Genomic DNA, 26,415 nt, shown 5'->3' on the forward strand with positions numbered 1-26,415 from the left:
CTCCTGCTCAACCTGTGGTACTAGCTCATGTAAAATAAGTAAAATGATAATATACGATGATACAACGGACGTGATGTGATGAGAAAAGCTAAACTGAGGTGTCCTGGAAGGATAAGCAGTGCCTGATCCACTAGTGACACTATCTTGTGTAAAATAAGTAAAATGTTAACAGCCGACGACACAACAGACGCCAAGTGATGAGACTAGTACAGTTAACTGAGGTGATGAGAATAGCACTATTGAGGTGCCCTTTCTGAACGATCAAATCCTGTACAACTAGTTGCACTACATTATGCAAAATAAGTAAATGGTAAACAGACGACGAAACAACTGATGTAAAGTGGTAAGTACCCGGTTCCCTGGTATAATGAGCATCTCCTGCTTCACTAGTGGCATAATATTGTGTACAATCAGTAAAATGTTAATAGCCGATGAAAAATGCCCAACTGAGGTGCTCTAGAAGGACTAGCAACCCCTGTGCCACTAGTGGCACTATATTATGTAAAATAAGTAAAATGTTAACAGACAAAGACCCAACGGACGCCACCAGATGATACTATTACAATTAAGGGACGACATCGAAAGATCGATGTAGGATAAAAAAAAACTTAAATCAAATAGTTTGGGGGTGGGGAGGGGGCTGCAAGTTTTGTTAATCTAAAATCGATTTTACATATATCACTGTTGGTCAATCAATTTTTCCCAAATTAAGTTAAGAGGGTGGTGTGGGGGTCAGTGAAAAAACTATGTGAATTAAGTTTTTTATCCTTCATTAAACTTTTGATGTCGTCCCTACCTGAGGTCGCCTATCAGGACGAGCAGCTCCTGTTCCACTAGTGGCACTATCTTTATAGAAAATAAGTAAAATGTTAACAAACGAAGACACAACAGACACAAAGTGATGCATATAGCTGATCTGAGATCCCCTATATGGACGAGCAGTTTATTTTACACTAAAAAAGCTGTGCAATTCACCTATGTGCGGACAAATTGTTGATTCGACTTAGGGATTGACACACTTGCATTTATATTAAACAGGCATTTTAAAAGCCTCAGACCACAATTATTTTTTCCATTTGATGTAATACATTTTTTTGTGTAAAAGTCAAATTGAATTAAAAAGTTTGCACTGCATCAAACATAAAATTGTCAAGGACAATCCATCAGCTTCTTTTAAGAGCCATATTAACATGCCAATGGTAGGATTTGAATCTTGAATAAATGACGTAGGTTAATTTCTACCCTATGCTGGCTGAATCACTACTTTCACTTTCAACAATATTTTTTCCATATGTTTTACTTATTTCTATATAATATATATCATATGCAACCGATAGAACCACTTAAATAGTAAAAATTTCAAAGAAAACAGTAGAAAATTAAAATGCCCCATATGATAATTGAGAACTATTTTCCTAGACCAGGAACAAAGGGAATTAGTTGTGATCTGAAGACTTTATCCTATTGTAATGTCTGTAGTCATGATAAGACAATATGTCCGCTATTCAAATAAGGAAAGTACCCCAAATTACAAACTTCTATTGATGAGAATAGCTGAAATGTGGTGCCCCAGAAATAATGGATGATCTAAAATAAGTACATTTTCTCAGACGACGACATAACGGACGCCAATTGAGGAACAAAGCTGAACTGACTATGCGGTATGGCTTTTCTCATTGTTGAAGGCCGTACGGTGACCTATAGTTGTTAATGTCTGTTTCATTTTGGTCTGTTGTGGATAGTTGTCTCATTGGCAATCATACCACATCTTCTTTTTTATATGATGTGCTCTGGAAAGACAAACAAATCCTGCTCCACAAGTGGTACGGGTTATTAATGTTAATGTAAAGTTATCAACATTATTTATAGATGTTTTTATTATACTGTTCATATATAAACACAATTCCATTGTAAAACTCATCCATAAATATTATTAAATGGTACCTATCACATAGCAGAAATCATATATAAATATGAAAATACGGTAGCAATCATCCATTTAAACATAAAATACGGTAGCAATCATCTATTTAAACATAAAATACGGTAGCAATCATCTATTTAAACATAAAATACGGTAGCAATCATCTGTTTAAACATAAAAATACGGTAGCAATCATATATAAACATAAAATATGATAACAATCATATATAAACATAATTATATGGTAACACTCATATATAAAGTGATATTATAAAATGTACATGTATATGTACTTTTTCAAATTGTGACTTGAATAAAAAGCATAAAGAAAAGAGGTGCACGTTTCATCCTGCACGACTACAAGAGAAACAAGTTGCGATACATATATGCCTTTAAAGCTGGGAATACAACATCTATAAGAACAAAGGAAACATCAGAGGCTGGTTGTGTTCTATAACGTGTTTGGGGTATTGGTGCTGGTTTCTAAACCATTTAACTACCTAAGTATAAAACAGAAAAAAAGCAATACAAGCACATGATAAAAAGACAAGAAACCCGAAACAGCAGATCATTTACATTGGCAGACTACAAAATAAACAAGCGAAAGAACTCACTTTTCCTTAAAAACAAGAGGCTCTCAAGAGCCTGAATCGCTCACCTGAATTTTTTTGGTTTAATCTCTCATCAATGATTATTTTGGCTTTTCAATTTATTTAAATGTTCATTGAATCGTCCTATTTTCTTCAAAAGCAAAAAAAAAATCATTTTCTCCTATGTTCTATTTTAGCCATAGGAGCTATGTTTCTTGACATACAAGGAAATGAAATATAAAATTTATACTAGATACTCTGAAACTCTAAAACTCATTTAGCCTAAGTTTGGCTGAAATTGATACAGCAGTTTCAAAGGAGAAGATTTTTTAAAGTAAGTCAACATGATGAACAAATTATAAAAAAGTCTTTAAAGGGCAATAACTCCTTAAGAGGTCAATTGACAATTTTGGTCAAATTGACTTATTTGTAGATCTTACTTTGCTTAACATTTTTGCTATTAACAGTTTATCTGTATCTATAATAATATTCAAGATAATGACCAAAAACTGCAAAATTTCCTTAAAATTACCAATTAAGTGGCAGCAACCCAACAATGGTTTGTTTGATTCATCTGAAAATTTCAGGGCTGATAGATCTTGACCTAATGAACATTTTTACCCATGTCAGATTTGCTCTAAATGCTTTTGTTTTTGAGATATAAGCCAAAAAACTGCATTTGACCCCTATGTTCTATTTTCAGTAACGGCGGCCATGTTTTTTGACGGATCAAAAATCGAAGCACACACTTTGTGCAGGATAATCTAAGGAACAATCATGTTAAGTTTCATCCAAATCCATTCAGCAGTTTCAGAGGAGAAGATTTTTTAAAGTTAGCAAATATGATGAACAAATTGTGAAAAATTGTCATTAAAGGACAATAACCCCTTAAGGGGTCAATTGACAATTTTGGTCATATTAACTTATTTGTAGATCTTACTCTGCTGATCATTTTTGCTGTTTACAGTTTATCTTTATCTATAATAATATTCAAGATAATGACCGAAAACTGCAAAATTTCCTTAAAATTACCAATTAAGTGGCAGCAACCCAACAATGGTTTGTTTGATTCATCTGAAAATTTCAGGGCTGATAGATCTTGACATAATGAACATTTTTACCCATGTCAGATTTGCTCTAAATGCTTTCGTTTTTGAGATATTAGCCAAAAACTGCATTTGACCCCTATGTTCTATTTTAAGTAACGGCGGCCATGTTTTTTGACGGATCAAAAATCGAAGCACACACTTTGTGCAGGATACTCTAAGGAACAATCCTGCTAAGTTTCATTCAAATCCATTTAGTAGTTTCAGAGGAGAAGATGTTTGAAAAATTGTTAACGACGACAGACGACGACAGACGCCAAGTGATGAGAAAAGCTCACATGGCCTTTTAGGCCAGGTGAGCTAAAAATAGTGCAGTAGAACCACATGAAACAGAACATTGCTGCCCTTCAACAGTTCGACTAACCAACGAGTCCTCTTCCAATGTGAGTATAAGAAAAGAAGATGTGGTATGATTGCCTATGAGACAACTCTCTACAAGAGACCAAAATGACACAGATATTAACAGCTATAGATCACCATACGGCTTTCAACAATAAGCAAAGCACATACCACATCCGCAATCGGATCCTGTAATGTGTAACATATGTTGAAAATCAATTATTAAAATAATCCTATAGTAAACATCATATATAAACACATTTATTTGGTTAAATAATTTATCCTGCTTGCATTTCCTATCATGATTTTCATGATAGAGGGTTGTTGCTCACAAGGAAGCTATTAAATCAAGAGTTCCAAATGGTGAAGTTGAAATCATCTCTTCGTAAATTTAACGGACGCCATCACGAATTGGTTGACCGTTATATGGCAAAAATAACATTATATCAAAAAATGCTGACATTATCGCGAAAATAACTTGTGCAAAAACGATATAATGCACCAAAACGGACCACTTCCTACCCAAATGAAGAATACACCACAAAGGAACAATACACCTCATAGGAAGAATACACCACAAAGGAACAATACACCTCATAGGAAGAATACACCACAAAGGAACAATACACCTCATAGGAAGAATACACCACAAAGAACACATCCACCACAAAAAAACAATACACCTCAAAGGACCACAATGCACCACAGAACACACATCCACCACATAAAAAAGCACAATACACCACAAAGGAGTACATACACAAACTAGAGGCTCTTATGATATTTTTATTTACAATTGATGCATGACATAAGCCAATCGTTATACTTTAGCTATAGTTTCAGAGATACAAGTCAAAAACGGCATTTCCCCCCTATATTTTATGTTTAGCCATGTCTGCAATGTTGGTTTGCAGGCAGAGTTATCGGACACATTTATAAAAACTAAAATTAAATACCTGAATGTTTATTTGTGGTTAAATTTGTCTCAGCTGTTTCAGGACAACACTTTTGTGAAAGTTAGATTACAAAAAATTACGAATTATTGTTATTTGACTTTAAATGGCATTAACTCCTTATGCGGTCAATTGATCATTTTGGTCATTTTGATTTATATGTAGATCTAACTTTGCTGAAAATAATCCTGTTAACAAATTATATCTGTATATATAATAATATTCAAAAATATCAAATTTTTCTTAAAATTACTAATTCAGGGATAGAAACCTAACAACAGTTTGTCTGATTCGTCTGAAAATTTAAGGACAAATATATCTTAACCTGATGAACAATTATACGTCATCAGATTTGCTATATATGCTTTGGTTTTAGAGATACAAGCCAAAAATCTACATTTAACCCTATGTTCTATGTAAGCCATGGCGCCCATCTTGGTTTGTTTACCGGGTCATCGGACACATTTGTTACACTAGACACCCCAATGATGATCGTGGACAAGTTTGATCAAATTTGGCCCATTAATTATAGAGGAGAAAAGTTTTTTTAAAGTTATACGACGGACGACGTCGACGGAAGACGAAGGTCAAGTGATGAGAAAAGCTCACTTGGCCCTATTGGCCATGTGATCTAAAAAGGATAAGAAAGAAGCAAATAAATAGAAAAAGGACAACAAAGGCCAACAAAGCAGGACATACACCAGAAACTCACAAAAATACTGTACTCCAAAGAAAATTTAAAATAAAAAGGTCCCGAAGTGTATGTCAAAATCAAAAGCTAAAACACATCGAACACATCATGCACATGAAAAACAACTTTGATATTCCCTACTTTATATTATATTGTTTTGCCTAGTCATTCAGATATTTTCAAAGAAAAAGACAACTAATTTTGTTCAACCTTACAAAAAACAAGTGAAACTGTGAGCTACTGCTCCCTGATGATACTCCCGACCAATTACTCGAAGGTAAACAGGAAGATGTTGGATGATGAATCTGAAAACAGTGCACACGGTATATCTAACTCAACCCTAAAACCAAAATCCTTGTAATGTAGTTCATAAGAAAAATGTGAAGAAAAAGTCCAACTTGGATGACATTTGTAAAATTATATAAGTGTTTGGTAAGCAGGAGTTTGTTGATAGACGAATCAAAACTCGCATCAAACAGTATAGCTGACTTATACATGTAATATAAACCCTGAAACCAAATTTCAGAAATCCTTGCATTAAATGTAGTTCCTGAGAAAGATGGGACAAAACATATTCATGGAATGATCAGACTAACGGACTAACAGATGGACTGATGGATGGTCTAATGGACATATAGAGGTAAAACAGTAAACCCTCACTTTCTTAAAGCGGAGGTATAATACATTTTGATAACAGGGGATGGATATGTTGAATGATCATGGAACAAATGAAATACAAAAGTAACAGCATATCTTTTCTTTCAAACAATGAAGCTAAATTATGCACAATATTTTACACTTATTTTGCCTATAATATATTTTCCCTATTCAAATGCACTTTGTTTTTATCATTCACTTGGTGTGCCTTATTCATCCTATTGAACATTTCTTTGACAACTTTCGACGACTCTGTGGCTTTTGTTCTGATTTTATTTTTGGTTTCTTTTGAACTACACCTTTACTTGTTGATTTTTGTGAAACTATTTCTGTATCCCAATCGTCATTCTGTGACTTTCCCCGACTCTGAGGTTTCTGTTCTGATTCTATTTGTGGTGTCTTCGGAGTTGCACCTTTACTTCTCGATTGTTGTGAACCTGTCAATAGGTTGAGATCAATCTGTGACTTTCGCTGATTCTGTGATTCCTGGTCTGATTTTATTTTTGGTTTCTTTAGAATTGCACCTTCACCTCTCGACTGTTGTGAAACTATTTCTGTGTCGTGATCAACTTTCTGTGATTTTCCTCGATTCTGTGGTTCCTGTTCTGATTTTATTTTTGGTATCTTTGGAATTGCACCTTTGTCTTCTGATTGATGTGAACCTATTAGTGTGTCTTGATCAACATTCTTCGATTTTCCTTGGCTCTGTGATTCCTGATCTGATTCTATTATTGCATTCTTTGGAATTGCATCTTTACTTGTCCATTGTTGTGAACCTATTAGTGTGTCTCTATCAACATTCTGTGACTTTCCTTGACTCTGTGATTCCAGTTTTGAACTTATTTTGGGTTTCTTCGGAATTGCCTCTTTAACTGTCGACTGTTGTGAAACTATAAGGGTGTTCAGATCAATATTCTTTAAAACTTCTTCTAAACAACGCACACCTCTCCCAATGTTGTACAAAGCCTGAATAAGGACCCGTATTGTAGGTTTGACTAGTTGGTCTTCTCTCCACTTGAACAATACGACCCTATTCTGTTCTGCTAAGTCAGAAGGATTGTTGCTCTGTATATTTTCCAGGGTAGGAATTGAAAGTCCAATCTCAGTGCCAAGTTGGAAAAACACTTGACCAATTAGTGGAGCTAATGTATCTAGAATCTCATCCGTTGGAATAAAATCCAAGTAATCGGCAGATATATCTGAAAAAAGATATAGATGAAATAAAAACATTTTATGAAAACAAAACATATATCAACTGCTTCCAGTTAGTTTTGCATGCATTTGTTTTACGTTATAGCAAAGCATGTCATTCTGAAAATTCTGGAAAATAAATCTCAGTGGTATATTTTAGTGATACATTAATAGGCAGAATAAAAGAACGAATATTACAAAACATGAAAATACATTATTATAAAAAGCAAAACAAAAAATACAATAAATGAATTTTATAAAGTTTAAAAAAACTTTTCTTGTCTGTATGGTTTCTGCTACAGTTTATGATAAAAGAACATAACATGTCATTTTTCATATCAGATCTGTTATTAGCCCATGGTCAAAATCATCCCTTGAGCCCGTCAACTCTTGGGCTGATAAGGGACCTGATATGAAAAATGCCATGTTATAATCTATATGTATTACATACCTGTTTCTACTTTCATGACTCTTCTAACCTGGAAACCAAAATTTAAACCACATTGATAACAATATTTAAAAATGATTTAGTTTTATATATTAACTGACACCAACGGTAAAAGTATATTTATTCTCTATGTTTTACCCTTTGACTGTGTTATTATGAACCGGATAATTTGTTAACTTGTTGGCAAGGAAAACAGTGAAAACCGATTTGCTAAGATACAACTATCTTGGCATCGAGTCAAACTGACAACCAATAAAACACGATAGCTTTTCACTATAGCAAACTTCCAGCAGCAATTCCACAGGGAGTATATATCTGCCATTTAATATAATATTTGAGGGATTGTTTTACATCAGGATTTTAATAAAGGGTTAGTACTTATAAAAGGTTTGAAATTCTAAATGTCAAACAACATCTTCTTGAAATTTTCTAAAACCCACTATAATTTGGTTGACTGATAAGTATCATCTCTGTAAAAGAATAGTATTGACATGTTGAATTTGTTAAAGCAAACATTCTGTACTCCAGTCTATTCCAAATTCATGACATAGAATAAAAAACTTTTCATCAGAGTTTTACTCTTTTTGAGTAAGAGAACAAATACTAAAAGAAGAAAGGGACAGTCGAACAACTAGATTGGACCACAGGTAACCCTATGTGATTGATTTCTGTGTTCATGCTGTTGCTTGTAAAATCTGTGTTACTTGTGTTAAGCACTGTTGTTTGAATTTTTTTCCCCTTTGTCCATGTTAGTATTTCTTTACATTGATTGCAACCTTGGTGTATTCTTATTTATATTCAACAATTTCAATATATTGGAATTCAAAGGATTCTTTAACTCTCAAATTGTTCATTCAATGGTTAAAATATTATCCTTAAAACCATACAGAAACTTACTTGACACAAGACATGTGTTGATGTATCCATGCTGATCAGAGCTTCTGACAAAGTTTTAAAATTGCATTTAACTTTCATCTCTTTCCACTTTGATAAAATCAGAAATTTTGCAACTTCTATATTCATACGATGATTGTATTTAATATTTTCCCATTTCCTGAGCATTCCAAGATGTGTAACCAATTCATGCATTTGATTTAATTTGCAGTGGTTTGAAAAACGCAACAGCTCAATATCACTTGGTGTCTTGCTCAAAGCATCATCATTTAAACCTGAAATAAACATTGCAAACATGATCTTTGCCTGCATAACCATCATTAAAACAGAACTAATCCTAATTAAAGGTGAGAATTTCAGGATATTCACTCAACAAGCAAAACATGAGAAAAGTGCTTGAAAAAAGTACAGTTTTCTGATAAATAATCATGAAAGTATGTAATGTGTACCACAAAGATATTAAAGTTACAACATTAACCCTGTGCTTAAAAAGTTGTCTCATATTTTCTTTTGATTCTATCTCTCACACATTATTATTATAATTTTAGATATTTTATCATAGATACTTGATCACCAGCAATTAATAAGGTGGTATAGATCTTCTTATACAGATAACTCTTATATATATATTCTTTTTCAAGATCTCACAAAAATCCATCATTTAATGTATACAGAGGGACTCGTGAACACAAACAGATTTACAGATTAGAATTATTTTTTACAATATTTACCTTGACAGTCCTCTTCACACTGTTCTTTTGTCTGCAGAAAATGAATATGCAAATTATCATTCTAAATCAAATGTATGGCAGATTCTAATAATATATTATAAGGAGGTTTTTAAAGTTCCAATTATTATTGTGAATCAAATGTATTGGAAATGTATGTTTTAAATGCACATTATATGTTATTTAACTGGTATTAAACAACAGTCCTTTTGACACAAAAATCAATTATATTTTTCGTCCTTATATGTATAATTTTTATCTGTGTTTCGATCAAGCAAGGTTATACTCAAGTTATCATGTGAAAAACATTTGATACCCGGAGAGAAATGGAAGAACTCATACACAAACTGTTTGACAAAGAAAGAGATTATATAACAAAAGTTTTTTCAGAGAGCTTAATTAGACAATCAAGAATATAAATTGATTTAAAGTCTGACAGATAGGCCTCAAATAAGTTGGTTAACAGTTTAACTATTGAAACTGATGTTTGTACAATTACTTGCTAGAGTATTGGATGCGTACTTGCTTAATCATGTTGCCACTAACGACTCTTGGATGCTTGTTATATTCATTTATTAATGTGTGTTGGTTTAATTATGTTCTTTATTATATTATATGATTAACGAGTTTTTGATTTGATTGTGTGCAATATTATATTCTATGATTAACGTGATTTTGATTTGATTATGTTATTCATTTGTTTATTTACTTTTAGACAGATATATAAAACACACCTGATCTTGATTCCAAACACGCCAGTCTCCTGCTTTTTGTATTTGGTTATGTTTGTCACAAATCCATTCATTAGTCTGTTTGGCCTCGTCTTCACTGATGAAGCATTTCAAACTTGAACATGTATACTCAATGTGAAATGGCGATTGTTGGCTGTGTTTTGCATGGATTGTGGACTGATAGAAATCTGAGATTCTTTCCATTGTAACAACCAGGCATTCCTTAACACCTGTAGCTATATCAGACACGATTAACCCGGAGGAGGTTCTGTGAATGATATAAAGGAGAATCTTGTTGCCCTCAACACATACAACAATATCATGTGACTTGTCAAATGATAAACCAATAAATCCCGAGAACAGGAGTTGTCTCCCTTCATACTGCTTGACGGTCCACATGCTAAGACATGCACTGATCAGACGATTTGGTAGGGCTGGTGGTATAACAGTCCCTTTAAATAGAAACGCTAAACATATAGCTCTCTCTGGTGTGCATTCTTTGTCCATGAAGCAGGTGGTGTTTCTCTCTGTAACCATACAGGGAACAAAGAAGTTTTTCACTGGTAACCGACTTCCTGTAGTTGTATCATATCTCCTTTGCTCTGCCAAGATATCTAGATAAATCAGGATGTTAAATATAAACTCTTTGTATGGTAAAATTGCACTGAAATATGTTTGCTCCCAAATCAAGTAAAGGTCTTCCCGTCTTATGGTCCCATATGTTGACATTCGTTTGAAGGTTTCCTGAATTCTCATTTCCTCTGGCCAAAATACTTTATCTGCAAAATATAAGATAAATAATACAAAAAACTATTTAAAAAGGAGATCCTGTGGTATGATTGCCAATGTTACAACTATTCACCACAGACAAACTTATTTGAATGTAAGTCATCTGATATTTAACATGAAATTAATCAAAGTTCACTTGAACAAATTGTCATCTTATCTTAAGCAAATCTTGAAGGTTTGCTAGAATTTGTATCAAAAGGACACCTTGCCCTTCTCAAAATATATCCTAAGTTCATGGTATATGTGCAACTGTAAGCTAAAAGGCATTGAAAGTCTCTTGAGAAAACTACAGATTTTATAAATTTTGCAATTGAGAAACATTGCGACATTGACAGAAACACCTGTCAGTAAGGACCTTAGAACCTCTATAATAAGTTTGGATATAATCACCTGTCAAAAAAGACCCCACAACCCCCAGGACAAGTCTTGACATAAAAATCTATCACAAAGGATTTCATAACCTCCATAATAAGTTTTGCCATAAGTACCTGTCACAAAAGACTTAATAAACTTTATACTATTTAAAGTATTGACATAAATTATACTAAGTACAAACAAATGACTGTCACAAAAGATCTCATAACCTCCATTATAAGTATCGACATGAATAACTGTCACTTCCATAATGAGTATTGACATAAATACCGTATAGCGTGTCATTTCGCGGGTGTAAAATTTCGCAATTTTTACGGAAGAAGGTACTGTGGATTCAATATTATTCGATGGATACATATGTTTCGTGGTTTTCATACGAACAGATGAACCACGAATAAAAATGTTTAACGATTAACAACTTTCTATAGACTGTGTAAGCAGAGATTAACAACTTTCAACAGACTCTGAAAGCAGAGATTAACAACTTTCTATAGACTCTGAAAGCAGAGATTAACAACTTTCAATAGACGCTGAAAGCAGAGATTAACAACTTTCTATAGACTCTGAAAGCAGAGATTCACAACTTTCTATAGACTCTAAAAGCAGAGATTAACAACTTTCTATAGACTCTGAAAGCAGAGATTCACAATTTTCTATAGACTCTAAAAGCAGAGATTAACAACTTTCTATAGACTCTGAAAGCAGAGATTCACAACTTTCTATAGACTCTAAAAGCAGAGATTAACAACTTTCTATAGACTCTGAAAGCAGAGATTAACAACTTTCTATAGACTCTGTAAGCAGAGATTAACAACTTTCTATAGACTCTGTAAGCAGAGATTAACAACTTTCTATAGACTCTGAAAGCAGAGATTAACAACTTTCTATAGACTCTGAAAGCAGAGATTAACAACTTTCTAAAGACTCTGAAAGCAGAGATTAACAACTTTCTAAAGACTCTGAAAGCAGAGATTAACAACTTTCTATAGACTCTGAAGCAAAGATTAACAACTTTCTATAGACTCTGTAAGCAGAGATTAACAATTTTCTATAGACTCTGAAGGCAGAGATTAACAACTTTCTATAGACTGTGTAAGCAGAGATTAACAATTTTCTATAGACTCTGAAAGCAGAGATTAACAACTTTCTATAGACTCTGAAAGCAGAGATTAACAATTTTCTATAGACTCTGAAAGCAGAGATTCACAACTTTCTATAGACTCTGAAAGCAGAGATTAACAATTTTCTATAGACTCTGAAAGCAGAGATTAACAACTTTCTATAGACTCTGAAAGCAGAGATTAACAACTTTCTATAGACTCTGAAAGCAGAGATTAACAACTTTCTATAGACTCTGAAAACAGAGATTACCAACTTTCTATAGACTCTGAAAGCAGATATTAACAACTTTCGATAGACTCTGAGAGCAGAAATTAACAACTTTCGATAGACTCTTTAAGCAGAGATTAACAACTTTCTATAGACTCTGTAAGCAGAGATTAACAACTTTCTATAGACTCTGAAAGCAGAGATTAACAACTTTCTATAGACTCTGTGAGCAGAGATTAACAACTTTCTATAGACTCTGAAAGCAGAGATTAACAACTTTCTATAGACTCTGAAGGCAGAGATTAACAACTTTCTTTAGACTCTGAAGGCAGAAATTAACAACTTTCTATAGACTCTGTAAGCAGAGATTAACAACTTTCTATAGACTCTGAAAGCAGAGAGTGGCAAAACTAGAAAATCAAATACACACGAAAAGTTTTCATCAATCCACGAAAATTGATGCCCACGAAAATAAATGAAAACAGTACATGAATTATTTTTTGCGGTTAATAATTTTGCGGATTGTAAACTTTTATCAATACCTTTGCATGTACACTTATAACTTGGCGAAATTTATTTTGGCGATTTAGTTCTATCCTCGAAAATAAGTGAAGATTTACACCCCGTGAAAATAACCCGCTTTACGGTACCTGTCACACAATATCGAAGCTTTTATAATAAGTATTGACATATCTACCTGTCACAAAGGACCTCATAACCTCCACCATGAGTAAGGGGTTGATGATTACGAAATCTTTAAGTTGTGGAGTATCAAAGTAAACAATTTTCCCCAAGGAGTGGTGGAAATTAAGGAAATCTTTAAGTTGGTCAGGGGACAGTACAGACACCTTGCTTATAACGTTCAATTCTTCTACATCCTTCAATGACAAGATTTGTTTTCCCTCTGCCACAAGCTCTGCAATCTCGAGTTCAAGGGGGACACAAGCGTTGGGCATCTTCTCCCCCCAACAAGGATGTTCAAACGTAAGTTCTGTGATGGCTTTCTTCAGGATTTCAATTTCTGTATCTGTGTTATCCCTTGCGTCGACAAATATCCGATGTGTTAGGACTAGGTGGTTTCGTCCCTCATGGTCCTTGAACAATTCATCTACTCCATTGTACAATTCCTCACGTCTGGACTCCACATCATCCTTAAAAATGATAATTATAGATATGACGTTAACTTCTTTTTTAAATTTTTATTTTTTCTAAATGATGATATTGAAAATACCTAGGACTTGACAACAATACATGTTTTCAGAGTACTTATTTACTTTTTTATATAATAAGCAGTTGTGTTTTCAGAGTAATTATTTACTTTTTTATATAATACACAGGTTTACAAGATACACGAGAAAACTTTCCCTTGTGTTCTATTTTTGGCCATGACGTCATTCTTGCATGTAAACTTAACTGATATGGGCTGTAGGCATATATAATTATCATAAATACATGCGTAGGTTGTACAGGAACAGGGACCGGGAGTTCAGTTCACAATTACGTACTTAAAATGTCCATACCTGCCTGCAGACAATGAACATACTATTTGGTGTGTGTGGCCTGCAGACAATGAACATACTATTTGTTGTGTGTGGCCTGCAGACAATGAACAAACTATTTGTTGTGTGTGGCCTGCAGACAATTAACATACTTTTTGTTGTGTGTGGCCTGCAGACAATTAACATACTATTTGGTGTGTTTGGCCTGCAGACAATTAACATACTATTTGTTGTGTGTGGCCTGCAGACAATTAACATACTATTTGATGTGTGTGACCTGCAGACAATTAACATACTATTTGTTGTGTGTAGCCTGCAGACAATTAACATACTATTTGTTGTGTGTGGCCTTAATCGTACATGGTAGAGTACACTAACCTGGCAAATTTGCTGTACATAATATTCTATGTTGGTGTTATCTACTCTCAATAAAGTTAAATAACATTGAGAATGGAAATGGGGAATGCGTCAACGAGACTACAACCCGACCATAGAGCAGATGGTTTTCTAACGCTACATTAGCGTAATAGCAGATCTTTAATTCAAACAATTTTGTTTCAGTCAAATGATTTAGTGCTTGATAATTGTAAATCATTTGTATATTGTTGATTTATAACTGTTGACTACTAATGTTCTTTTGTTTTTGATGATGTTAGGCTGCTGTCATACTTAATTAATACCAACACAAATATCTGCTTTTATTCATACGAATCAATAGAATGAATAAATTATGACCCATTGCACAAGACTTTTGTCATGAGTTCAAATTTACTATGTCATATATCTTACGAAAAGACAATCTAAATCTTTAGTTAATAACTTTAAATAAATAAGTGGACACGGGACAAAATTGACTTGATCAGCCTCCTTTTTTAACTAATTTACTCACCACTGGTATTTTGTCTTTATGGGTGGCAACAAACAAGATCTTTGGAATGCCTACATATACCACCTTACAATACGTTAGGATAGAGTTAACCCAATGTTGAAGGAATACTGAAATATAAAAACAACCGCAAAAATGAAATAAAAGTTTAATACACATAGAAACTGATATGACATAATTGATAGTGATAAAAACCAAAAAAAAACATTTTATTGGGGATCAAATTGACAAGGTCCAGTGGCAGTTTCTTAAAAAAAATAGCTTTTTTTTTGTTCTTTTTACTCTACAAAAAAAATTAGAAAACACATACTTGACTGCAAATGTAAAGCTATTTTAAATATATTTCATATTTCAAAAGGGCATGAATGCTTAAAAATAATAAATCGGCATAAAAAATCTGGCAAGAATTGAACACATGAGATAACTAACAATAAATGTTTTGAAAATAACTAATCGGCACTCATTTCTAGTCTGTTATTAATATAATTTTGTAATATATGTCATTTATTTAAGGAATGACTGTAATATTTTTTCTGTCTATGAAGAAATAACATAAACGATTTGGTGCACACTGAATAACGCGCGTAGCGGGTTATTTAACAGTGTGCACCACATTTTTTATGTTATTTCGAATAGACAGAAAAAATATTACCAGTCATTTTTTATAACTTAATTCTAAATTCCATTTTAAACCGTAGAAAACCATGAAAAAACGTTGATGACGTCACGGTCACATGTCTAAATTATGTCTATGTGCTCATAACAAAATAACGTCAGCCAATCAGAAGATGTATTACGTCCAAAATTAAATTATTCAGTTTAATGATTTTTTTATCACTAGTATTGAATTGGTACAGCCCTATTTATACATGTTATAATCAATGAATGATTTTTTTCATGAAAATCTGAAATTCCAAGTTTTCTTTTAACAACATAACATGAACAACACAGATAACAAAGTTATGGTAACTATTCAATGGGACAACATAACATGAACAACACAGATAACAACGCTATGGTAACTATTCAATGGGACAACATAAACATGAACAACACACATAGCAAATCTATGGTAACTCTTCAATGGAACAACATAACATGAACAACACAGATAACAAAGCTATGGTAACTATTCAATGGGACAACATAAACATGAACAACACAGATAACACAATTATGGTAACTATTCAATGGGACCACATAAACATGAACAACACAGATAACAAAGTTATGGTAACTATTCAATGGGACAACATAAACATGAACAACACAGATAACAAAGCTATAGTAACTATTCAATGGGACAACATAAACATGAAGAACACAGATAACAAAGCTATGGTAACTATTCAATGGGACAACATAAACATGAACAACACAGATAACAAAGCTATGGTAACTATTCAATGGGACAACATAAACATGAACAACGCAGATAACAAATCTATGGTAACTATTCAATGGGACAACATAAACATGAACAACACAGAAAACAAAGCTATGGTAACTATTCAATGGAACAACATAACATGCACAACACAGATTACAAATCTATGGTAAATATTCAATGGAACAACATAACATGAACAACACAGATAACAAATCTATTGTAACTATTCAATGGAACAACATAAACATGAACAACACAGATAACAAAGCTATGGTAACTATTCAATGGGACAATATAAACATGAACAACACAGATAACAAAGCTATGGTAACTATTCAATGGGACAACATAATCATGAACAACACAGATAACAAATTTATGGTAACTATTCAATGGGACAACATAAACATGTACAACACAGATAACAAAGCTATGGTAACTATTCAATGGGACAGTACACTTTGCATCAATTTAAATCACAGGTTAAATTCCAACTGATTATTGGAAAAGCTTTCATTGTCTTCACAATATTAAAGTAAGTATTGGCACAGTAACCTGGAAGCCTTTACTGATGATAAAGTAGATGTTTTTTTAACCTAATAAACAATAAATGATGTTCAAAATGAGTCTTTGTATTGTAACTAACATACAGTACCTGCTGGGGTTGGTGTCATGTGCTGTCCTGGAAAACACAGAACATCTGGGACTACTTCATGTAATCCTTTGCTTCCGTCGAATACCACCAGAAACAAAGCTCTGAACGTCATGAAGGTTTGGTGTGTGGTATAGTAAACATACTGTCCACCAAAGTCCCAAAAAATCAGTCTTCCAACTTTCATCTTGTAGTTCCCACTTTTAAGGACTTTTTCCATTCTCTTTCTTATTTCTTCTTTTGTCATTTTCGATTTCATGTTTGTTTTTAACTCTGGTATTCTCTTGGACACACTGTCAGATATTTGAGGTGACAAAGCTTTGGCTGCTAGAGGATGTTGGGAGGGACCAGCGGTCATCACTTTACCATCACTTCTAACAAGGGGTGAATCTGGTAAATGTGGTTTCTTTGGTGTTTTGTCTTCTTTTCTTTCATCCTCTTCTACTGAAGTCATCAACACCTTATTGTAAACCACATCTAAAGCGTCATACGTTTCTGTAAAATAATATATATCACTTGAATAGATAATATTAAAAAAAATATATTTTGGTTTAATAATGTGCTGTTGTTATACTGATACCATCTTTTTAAATAATCATCAAAAGACATGCTCAAGGCCGAAAGCATTGAATAATTGTTAACAAAACCGTAACATATGCCTCAACAGAATAAATAAGGTCCCTATATGTATATGTCGTACTGTCTTTTTAGAAAAGACAAAAACTACTATTTTGTTTGTTTTATTTCTGTGTTTTAACTTTAAGCAGTAAATTCAGGAATGAATTCAAAGCTAGAAGCTTCAGACATGATTTAAGTTCAGTTTAAGAAGAATAAATATTTAAAAAAAATTACAGACAGAACGGAAGTAGATAAAGAGACGATAAACTCCAAGTTTATAGCTAACAAGCATTCTGTGAGTATTGCATGGCAATACATAGTCCCCTACCAGTTAAAAATGCATTGTATTGAAACAAAATTCTAACTTGATCTATAACTTGTCATATTGTAAAGTATTTAACAAATATCAAGTCAATATCTTCAAAGTGTTTCAGTGATTTTTGTAAGTCCAAGGACCATAAATCTGCACTCAATCATTAGACTGGAAAACAAATTAAACTTGATCTGTAACTTGTCATGATAAAAGAAGGACGAAAGATACCAAAGGGACAGTCAAACTCATAAATCTAAAACAAACTGACAACGCCATGGCTAAAAATGAAAAAGACAAGCAAAAACAGCACACATGACACAACATAGAAAACTAGAGAATAAACAACACGAACCCCCCAAAAAACCTAGGGGTGATCTCAGGTGCTCCGGAAGGGTAAGCAGATCCTGCTCCACATATGGCACCCGTCGTGTTGCTTATGTAAAAACAAATCCGGTAAATAGTCTAATTCGGTAGGTCACATACATGAAAGGGAAGGGTATTGTAGTTACGACGTAAGAAACATATCCGATATCATTTGTGAAACGGTTATTCCATAACGGTCAACCAACTCGTAATGGCGTCCGTAAAATTTACGAAGGGATGATTCCAACTTCACCATTTGGAACTCTTGGTTTAAAAGCTTCCTTGTGAGCAGCAACCCTCTATCAAGAAAATCATGATAGGAGATGCAAGCACGGGAATATCGTATCAATTGTGAGATATGTACCCCGTATGCAGGTGTTGATGGAATGTTGCTACTCAGAAATAGAAAGTTCACAATTGGAAAGCTGAAATCATCTCTTTTGTCGTAAAGTTTTGTTTTCAACCGAGCTTCATTGTCAATTTCTAGATGTAAGTCGAGATATGAGGCCGACTTAACTGTTTCTGTGGTTTCCTTTATCTCTAGCTCGATGGGAAAGATGCGTTCCACATAGTCACAATATTTTGAACTATTTAGTGAAAGAACATCATCTATATAGCGGAAAGTAGAGTTAAAGGATATTGCTAACTTCTTATCTTTCTTCCTAAAATGTTCCTGCATGAAGACAGCCTCATAATAATAAAGAAACAAGTCGGCAAGTAGAGGGGCACAGTTTGTTCCCATTAGAATGCCGACAGTCTGTTGAAAAACACCTCCTCCGAGCGTAACAGATATGCTGTCAATCAAGAAATCAAGCATCTTGATAAAATCAGTTTCAAAGAATTTTTTGTTTGAATCAGAGTGGTCGTTTACAAAGTGGTCCTTCTATATACCAATTAACAAATCAATACCTTCAAGCAAAAACTGATTATTTGAGTAAATTTTCAAAGTTCAAGGACCATAACTCTGCACAAAACATCTGACCGGAAAAAAATTCAAACTTGAACTGTAACTTGTCATGATAAAACTATATACCAAATAATAAATCAATATCGTCATGAATGACAAAAAAAGTGCGGAAAAATGATAATTTTACTGAATTTTTTAAGTCAAAGGACCATAACTCTGCAAAAAATCTTCAGACCGGAACAAAATTCAATTGATCTGTAACTTGTCATGATAAAACTATACACCAAATATCAAATCAATATATTCAAGCATGAAGTTTATAAATGGGGAATGTGTCCATGGGACACAGATCATACCCCTGTTTGCATATTACTTTAAACAGGGATATAACTTAAGAACTGTAAAAGTGACACTACCTAAATTTGTACTTGATCTGAGTTTTGTGGTAAAAAGCATTGTGGACAAGTTTCATATCATTTGGTTGAGGCAAACTAAGGTTAGAGAACAGAAACATGTATTTCAGGAAATTTTCCATTTGTAAAGGTGTAATACCACCATTGATTTTCCCCTATTAGTCTTTGTTAAATTGGCACTTTTGAAAAAATTGTACAGTATTTAACTTTATTTCAACCAAAGAAATACTTTGCATGAATAAAGTTTTATCATTTCCAGTGCTACAGTGAAAATTTCACACTACATTTCATTGCATATAAGAAAGTAACCAGCACCGGAAGTAAACAACCCAATTTTTACACTATTATTTACTGGTTACCTGCTTTGGTAACTATGTAACCTTAACTTTTCAAAATATTTTATAAGACCATCAAATAAAAAAAGAATGATGCTTTCAGACACCCAACATACATGTTTATGACTCAGAAAAATTTAAATGCATTGAAATGCAGGGTTAATTTTCTACAACCGTCAAATTCAAGGGAATATTTTTTTAGACCTACTTTCGTATGCAACCGGATGTGACGTATCATGATTTGGTGGTATTACACCTAAAAGGGGCATAACTCTAGAACAGTAAAAGTGACACTACCAAAATTAAACTTGATCTGTGTTTTGTGGTAATAAGCATTGTGTATAAGTTTCATAACATTTGGTTGAGGCAAACTAAAGTTAGAGAACGGAAACGAAAAATTCAGCAATTTTTCAATTTAATTTGTAAATGGGCATAACTCTAGAACAGTAAAAGTGAGGCCACCAAAATTCAAACTTGATCTGTGTTTTGTGGTAATAAGCATTATGTATTAGTTTCATAACATTTGGTTAAGGCCAGTTAAATTTAGAGAACATAAACTATTTTTGGACGTATGTACAGACGGACAAGGTTAAAACTTAATGCCCCCTCCACTACGGCGGGGGAATAAAAATTGTGGAAAACTGATTTGCCGGACTGACAGATAGACAGACAGACGAACAGAGTGCAACCTAAATTTCTCTTCGACTCCCCTGGTAGGGGACTAACAAAGAGCTATGCAATGAGTTCATTATAGTATATACTTTTGAACTTGCTGTAAGAATCAAATATAATATGCAGAAGTTTTTATTTTTTTTATCAGAAGTCAGTATAATGGCCCTGTACAAAACAAAATACACAACAATATCTTTGGGTCCTCAATGCTCTTCAACTTTGTATTTGTTTGGCTTTTTAACTATTTCGATCTGAGCGTCACTGATGAGTCTTATGTAGACGAAATGCGCGTCTGGCGTATAAAATTATAACCCTGGTACTTTTGATAACTATTTACGCCGGTTGAGGCATATCAAATTTCCAAAAATATGACCATTAATATGATAAAAGGACAATATCTCTGAATATCAGACTAGAATTATGTTTAAATCACAAGAAAAACTACATTACGGTTAAATTCGTTCAATAAGCCGCAGGTTTTTTCTATGGCTTTGTCTTTTCAAGTTATAAAGATTACCTGATTCTGAAGCTTATAGAGAGGTGGAAGGTACCAAAGAGGTATTCAAATATAAATGAAAAGTTTTAATGTTGTAGATATTCTTACCTGGATCAATATAAATCCAGCTTCTAGTCTCAACATCAAGACCACAGCGACCTTCTACTAGGGAAATCCCATCGGTAGGATGTCTTCCTTCTGGGACAACATCACCAGCTAAGATCTTGACAAGACTTGATTTTCCGACCGCGAACTGGCCTGTTACCATACAGCGCATGTCATAGGAAACATACGTTCCACTACCAAGTAACCTGTTTAACATAGCAGACTTTGTCTGTGTGTGGATTGGATCTGTAATTATAACTTTTTCTATAAAAATATCATAAAGTCTAAGTTTAATATAGATTTGTTAACCAATTTAAAAGTTTTTTTCAATATTTTTCATTAAAAAATCATTAAAAGTCTATGTCAAACATGGATTGATTGTTGTTTGTGTAACGTCCAGTTATCTATAAGGTCACATGAATGAATAATCATTGGTGAAAATCCCAAGTGTCTACGACTTACGGTTTCTGATTTAGAGTGGCCAACCGACTTTGTTTAATTTTCAAAGGGGCATAACCCAACCAAGGAGTCTTTGAATCTTTTTCGGTTTAAATAAATCAAAGTCACAGGGTGAGTTCTTGAACAAATTTCACTCATCGGTTTTGGTCTTCCTATGACAGTTAAGGCATTTATTTACTAACAAGATTTTGGTTTGGGTTTTGAGCAGATAACTCAGGACTGACACAGGGTGAGATCCAGATAGGTATTTGTGATAACATTATTAAGTATGAACCTGATTGTGATGTCTTACAGAGGGAAATTGTGTCAAAGTTTGGCAGCAGAATGTTAACAATAAGAAGAAATACAGTAAGGTATTTCCCTTTTGGAAAAGCATAGACCTTATCAATATTAACTTGTATAGTCAATTCTAATAATCAATGTTAATATATACTGGAACTATTCTGTGAAAACTCTTCAAACTATTGACGATTGACTTGTATTAACATGACTTTGTATATGCACAATTGAATACAAGAAGTGGATGGAACCAGGTGTCAAGTGTGTCAAGCCTCAAATTTGTATGACAGTAATCACAATGGAATACAAGAATTAGAGGGAACTATAGTGTCTGTCACAAAGAACACTCAGATTAAACCTGATACTGGCACACAAACAATCACCATTGAAGGTACATCATTTATTACATAACCGGAAACTCCGTCTATTGTATGTTAACACAGTACAAAAGGAGATCAGCAGTTTACATAAATTGTTCTAACATACAACTGAGTTATCCCTCTTTCTATACCGATATACTAAAGCATATATAGCAAACACTACAGGAACCAGGTGTCAAGTGTGTCAAGCCTCAAACTTGTATGACAGTAATCACAATTGAATACAAGAAGTGAAGGGAACCAGGTGTCAAGTGTGTCACGCCTCAAACTTATATGACAGTAATCACAATTGAATACAATAATAGAAGGGAGCCAGGTGTCAAGTGTTTCAAGCTTCAGACTTGTATGACAGTAATCACAATCGAATACGAGAAGGGGAAGGAACCAGGTGTCAAGTGTGTGAAGCCTCAAACTTGTATGACAGTAATCACAGTTGAATACAAGAAGTGGAGGGAACCAGGTGTCAAGTGTGTCAAGCCTAAAACTTGTATGACAGTAATCACAATTGAATAAAAGAAGTGGAGGGAACCAGGTGTCAAGTGTGTCAAACCTTAAACTTGTATGACAGTAATCACAATCGAATACGAGAAGTGGAGGGAACCAGGTGTCAAATGTGTCAAGCCTCAGACTTGTATGACAGTAATCACAGTTGAATACAAGAAATAGAGGGAACCAGGTGTCAAGTGTGTGAAGCCTTAAACAAATGTATGACAGTCATTACAATTGAATACAAGAAGTGGAGGGAACCAGGTGTCAAGTGTGTCAAGCCTCAAACTTGTATGACAGTAATCACAATTGAATACAAGAAGTGGAGGGAACCAGGTGTCAAGTGTGTCAAGCCTCAAACTTGTATGACAGTAATCACAATTGAATACAAAAAGTGGAGGGAACCAGGTGTCCAGTGTTTCAAGCCTCAAACTTGTATGACAGTTATCACAATTGAATACAAAAAGTTGGGGAACCAGGTGTCAAGTGTGTCATTCCACAAACTTGTATGACAGTAATCACAATTGAATATAAGAAGTGGAGGGAACCAGGTGTCAAGTGTGTCAAGCCTCAAACTTATATGACAGTAATCACAACTAAATACAAGAAGTGAAGGGAACCAGGAGTCAAGTGTGTCAAGCCTCAAACTTGTATGACAGTAATCATAACTGAATACAAGAAGTGGAGGGAACCAGGTGTCAAGTGTGTCAAGCATTAAACCTATATGACAGTAATGACAATTGAATACAAGAAGTGGAAGCAACTAGGTGTCAAGTGTGTCAAGCTTCAAACTTATATGACAGTAATCTAAATTGCATAGAAGAAGTGGAGGGAACCAGGTGTCAAGTGTGTCAAGCCTCAAATTGTATGACAGTAATCGCAATTGAATACAAGAAGTGGGGGGAACCAGGTGTTAAGTGTGTCAATCCTCAAACTTGTAAAACAGTAATTACAAGTGAATACAAGTGGAGGGACTCAGGTGTCAAGTGTGTCAAGCCTCAAACGTGTATGACACTAATCACAATTGAATAGAAGAAATAGAGGAAACCAGGTATCAAGTGTGTAAAGCCTCAAACTTGTATGACAGTAATCACAATTGAATAAAAGAAGTGGAGGGAACCAGGTGTCAGGTGTGTCAAGCCTAAAACTTGTTGTATGACAGTAATCACAATTGAATACAAGAAGTAGAGGGAACCAGGTGTCAAGTGTGTCAAGCCTCAAACTTGTATGACACTAATCACAATTGAATACAAGAAGTGGAGGGAACCAGGTGTCAAGTGTGTCAAGCCTCAAACTTGTATTACAGTAATCACAATTGAATACAAAAAGTGGAGGGAACCAGGTATCAAGTGTGTCAAGCCTTAAACTTGTATGACAGTAGTCACAATTGAATACAAGAAGTGGAGGGAACCAGGTGCCAAGTGTGTCAAGCCTCAAACTTGTATGACAGTAATCACAGTTGAATACAAGAAGTGGAGGGAACCAGTTGTCAAGTGTATCAAGCCTCAAACTTGATTGACAGTAATCACAGTTGAATACAAGAAGTGGAGGGAACCAGGTGTCAAGTGTGTCAAGCCTCAAACTTGTATGACAGTAATCACAATTCCATTTAATGATGTATCTATGAAGTCAATGCCTCCAAACTTACGTCATGTACATATATGTGTATTAATAACTCTTGCACAAACAAACACATTTGTTTGTTGATCTTTACATATATGGCCGACAAAAAAGATGCTTCTCTAATTAATTTTGACTTTTACTTTCAATTCTGACATTTTGGTGTAAAATTCATTGTGTTGTTTAATTATTTATTCTATATTTTGGTTTCTATTTACATTTCTTATCCATTACTTTTAATCAACATGTTTTGATGTGTTAATTTGAAATCCTTATTTTGTAGATTGAGTGACATATTTTAATTTGTTACCTAATCAGTGAACATTTACAATATTCATAAATGCATGTTCCTAAAGAGAGGCGAAAGATACCAAAGAGACATTCAAACTCAAAAGTCAAAAATAAACTGACAACGCCATTACTAAAACAAAGAAGACCAAAGGACAAACAATAGCACACAAAACACAACACAGAAACCTAAAGACTGAGCAACACAAACCAATCAAAAAACTGGAGTTGATTGTCATAATCACACTATTAATTCACATGCATTCTTCCAAGTTTTATAAATAGTATAAACTTTGAGAGTGAAAAATATCACTCAGATTGATTATTTTGTTATGCTTATACTTGTCAATTCAATGGTGTATAAATACTTGTTTATAATGATTGTTATTTGTTATGTTTATACTTGTCATTTCAATTGTGTATAAATACTTGTTTATTATTCTAATAAATAAGATTGGACTCAGGACTTTACACTGACCGCTGTCCATCGGAAATAAAAGTATTCCATGCTGAATTACTGAATTATTCGTCGTGAGTTCTAGAGTCTTAAGCGCTAGTTTGTACCAGAGTTTAAAACCCAGAGTTATCATTGTCAATCAGTGAATTTTTTCATTGTGTGATCAGGTGCATCACCCAATTTCAGTAACAAGAGGCCATTCAGTCAGGCTCTTCTTACACAATTCTACAAGTCACACAGTTTTTTCGCAGTAATACATATCGCTTTACCAAACAGAAAACAGATTGAGTCAGCACGAGTAGCACAATGGATCCCTTTTAGATTTTATCTTCAGTTAATTCTTTGAAAAAAAATACATCTTATTAATTCTTAATCATTTACTTTTGCCACATGGTTTAATTTAGAGAATGATTTTATGTAGCATAGATCAAACGTAACGATAGTTAAAGAATTAAATTATAATCCTTTTAAAATCCACCATTTCTTATCAAATTCTCTAGCAAAAAGATGTCAGGAAAAGAATATCGATTAAAAAGACTGAGACCAAGTGTAAACTAATTAACAATTAACAGTACAGCAACTTGCTTTTCTGAAAATAGAACAACTGGATACTTGTATAACCTCTTATACGACGTCCTGTTCAAGAAACAATGCTTTCAGTCTAAATACCTCACAAAATATGTAGTAATATCAAATTACAATTTGCATGACAGTGGTGTTGAGACCTAAAAAGCTGTATAGTTCTATTAGATCTTAAGTAATGTAATAACTGAGTTCCATTAATGTACACCAAGTTGCACATCTTTTATTTGTGTAATTAAAACCAATGTCTGTTTTGCGTCTTGAAAACTCTTTATAAATATTTGATCAAATTGATCAAATTAGAATTAAAAAGAATCATCTAGTGTTGTGTTTCTAAAGTCGGTCAGCATAGTTCCTATCAAACTTACTTAAGCAGAAAACTGATTAATTGTTGATGCTGGAGCCAGAAACGTTGCCGGAAAAACAGTCCCTACGTCCTGCTTTCGGTGACTTTCGTTGCAGGCGAGACA

At 33.8% G+C, this 26,415-nt stretch overlaps 1 protein-coding gene across 1 annotated transcript in view; it reads right to left on the bottom strand.

Annotated features, from left to right (window-relative positions):
* Nucleotides 1-4,964: 4,964 nt before the first annotated feature.
* The window catches only part of LOC139497855 (uncharacterized), a 74,002-nt gene continuing 52,551 nt past the window's right edge, over nt 4,965-26,415 (bottom strand). Inside the window, exons 10-18 of the mRNA XM_071286095.1 lie at nt 21,398-21,640; nt 17,176-17,667; nt 15,134-15,240; nt 13,443-13,896; nt 10,256-11,031; nt 9,525-9,555; nt 8,797-9,068; nt 7,903-7,930; nt 4,965-7,459 (exon numbers count right to left, since the gene is read on the bottom strand). Coding sequence (XP_071142196.1) covers nt 6,474-7,459; nt 7,903-7,930; nt 8,797-9,068; nt 9,525-9,555; nt 10,256-11,031; nt 13,443-13,896; nt 15,134-15,240; nt 17,176-17,667; nt 21,398-21,640 — 3,389 coding nt within the window. The 3' untranslated portion in view covers nt 4,965-6,473. The remainder of the gene's footprint in view (nt 7,460-7,902; nt 7,931-8,796; nt 9,069-9,524; nt 9,556-10,255; nt 11,032-13,442; nt 13,897-15,133; nt 15,241-17,175; nt 17,668-21,397; nt 21,641-26,415) is intronic.

Source organism: Mytilus edulis, chromosome 12, assembly GCF_963676685.1.
Source record: "Mytilus edulis chromosome 12, xbMytEdul2.2, whole genome shotgun sequence".
NCBI classification, from domain to species: domain Eukaryota; kingdom Metazoa; phylum Mollusca; class Bivalvia; order Mytilida; family Mytilidae; genus Mytilus; species Mytilus edulis.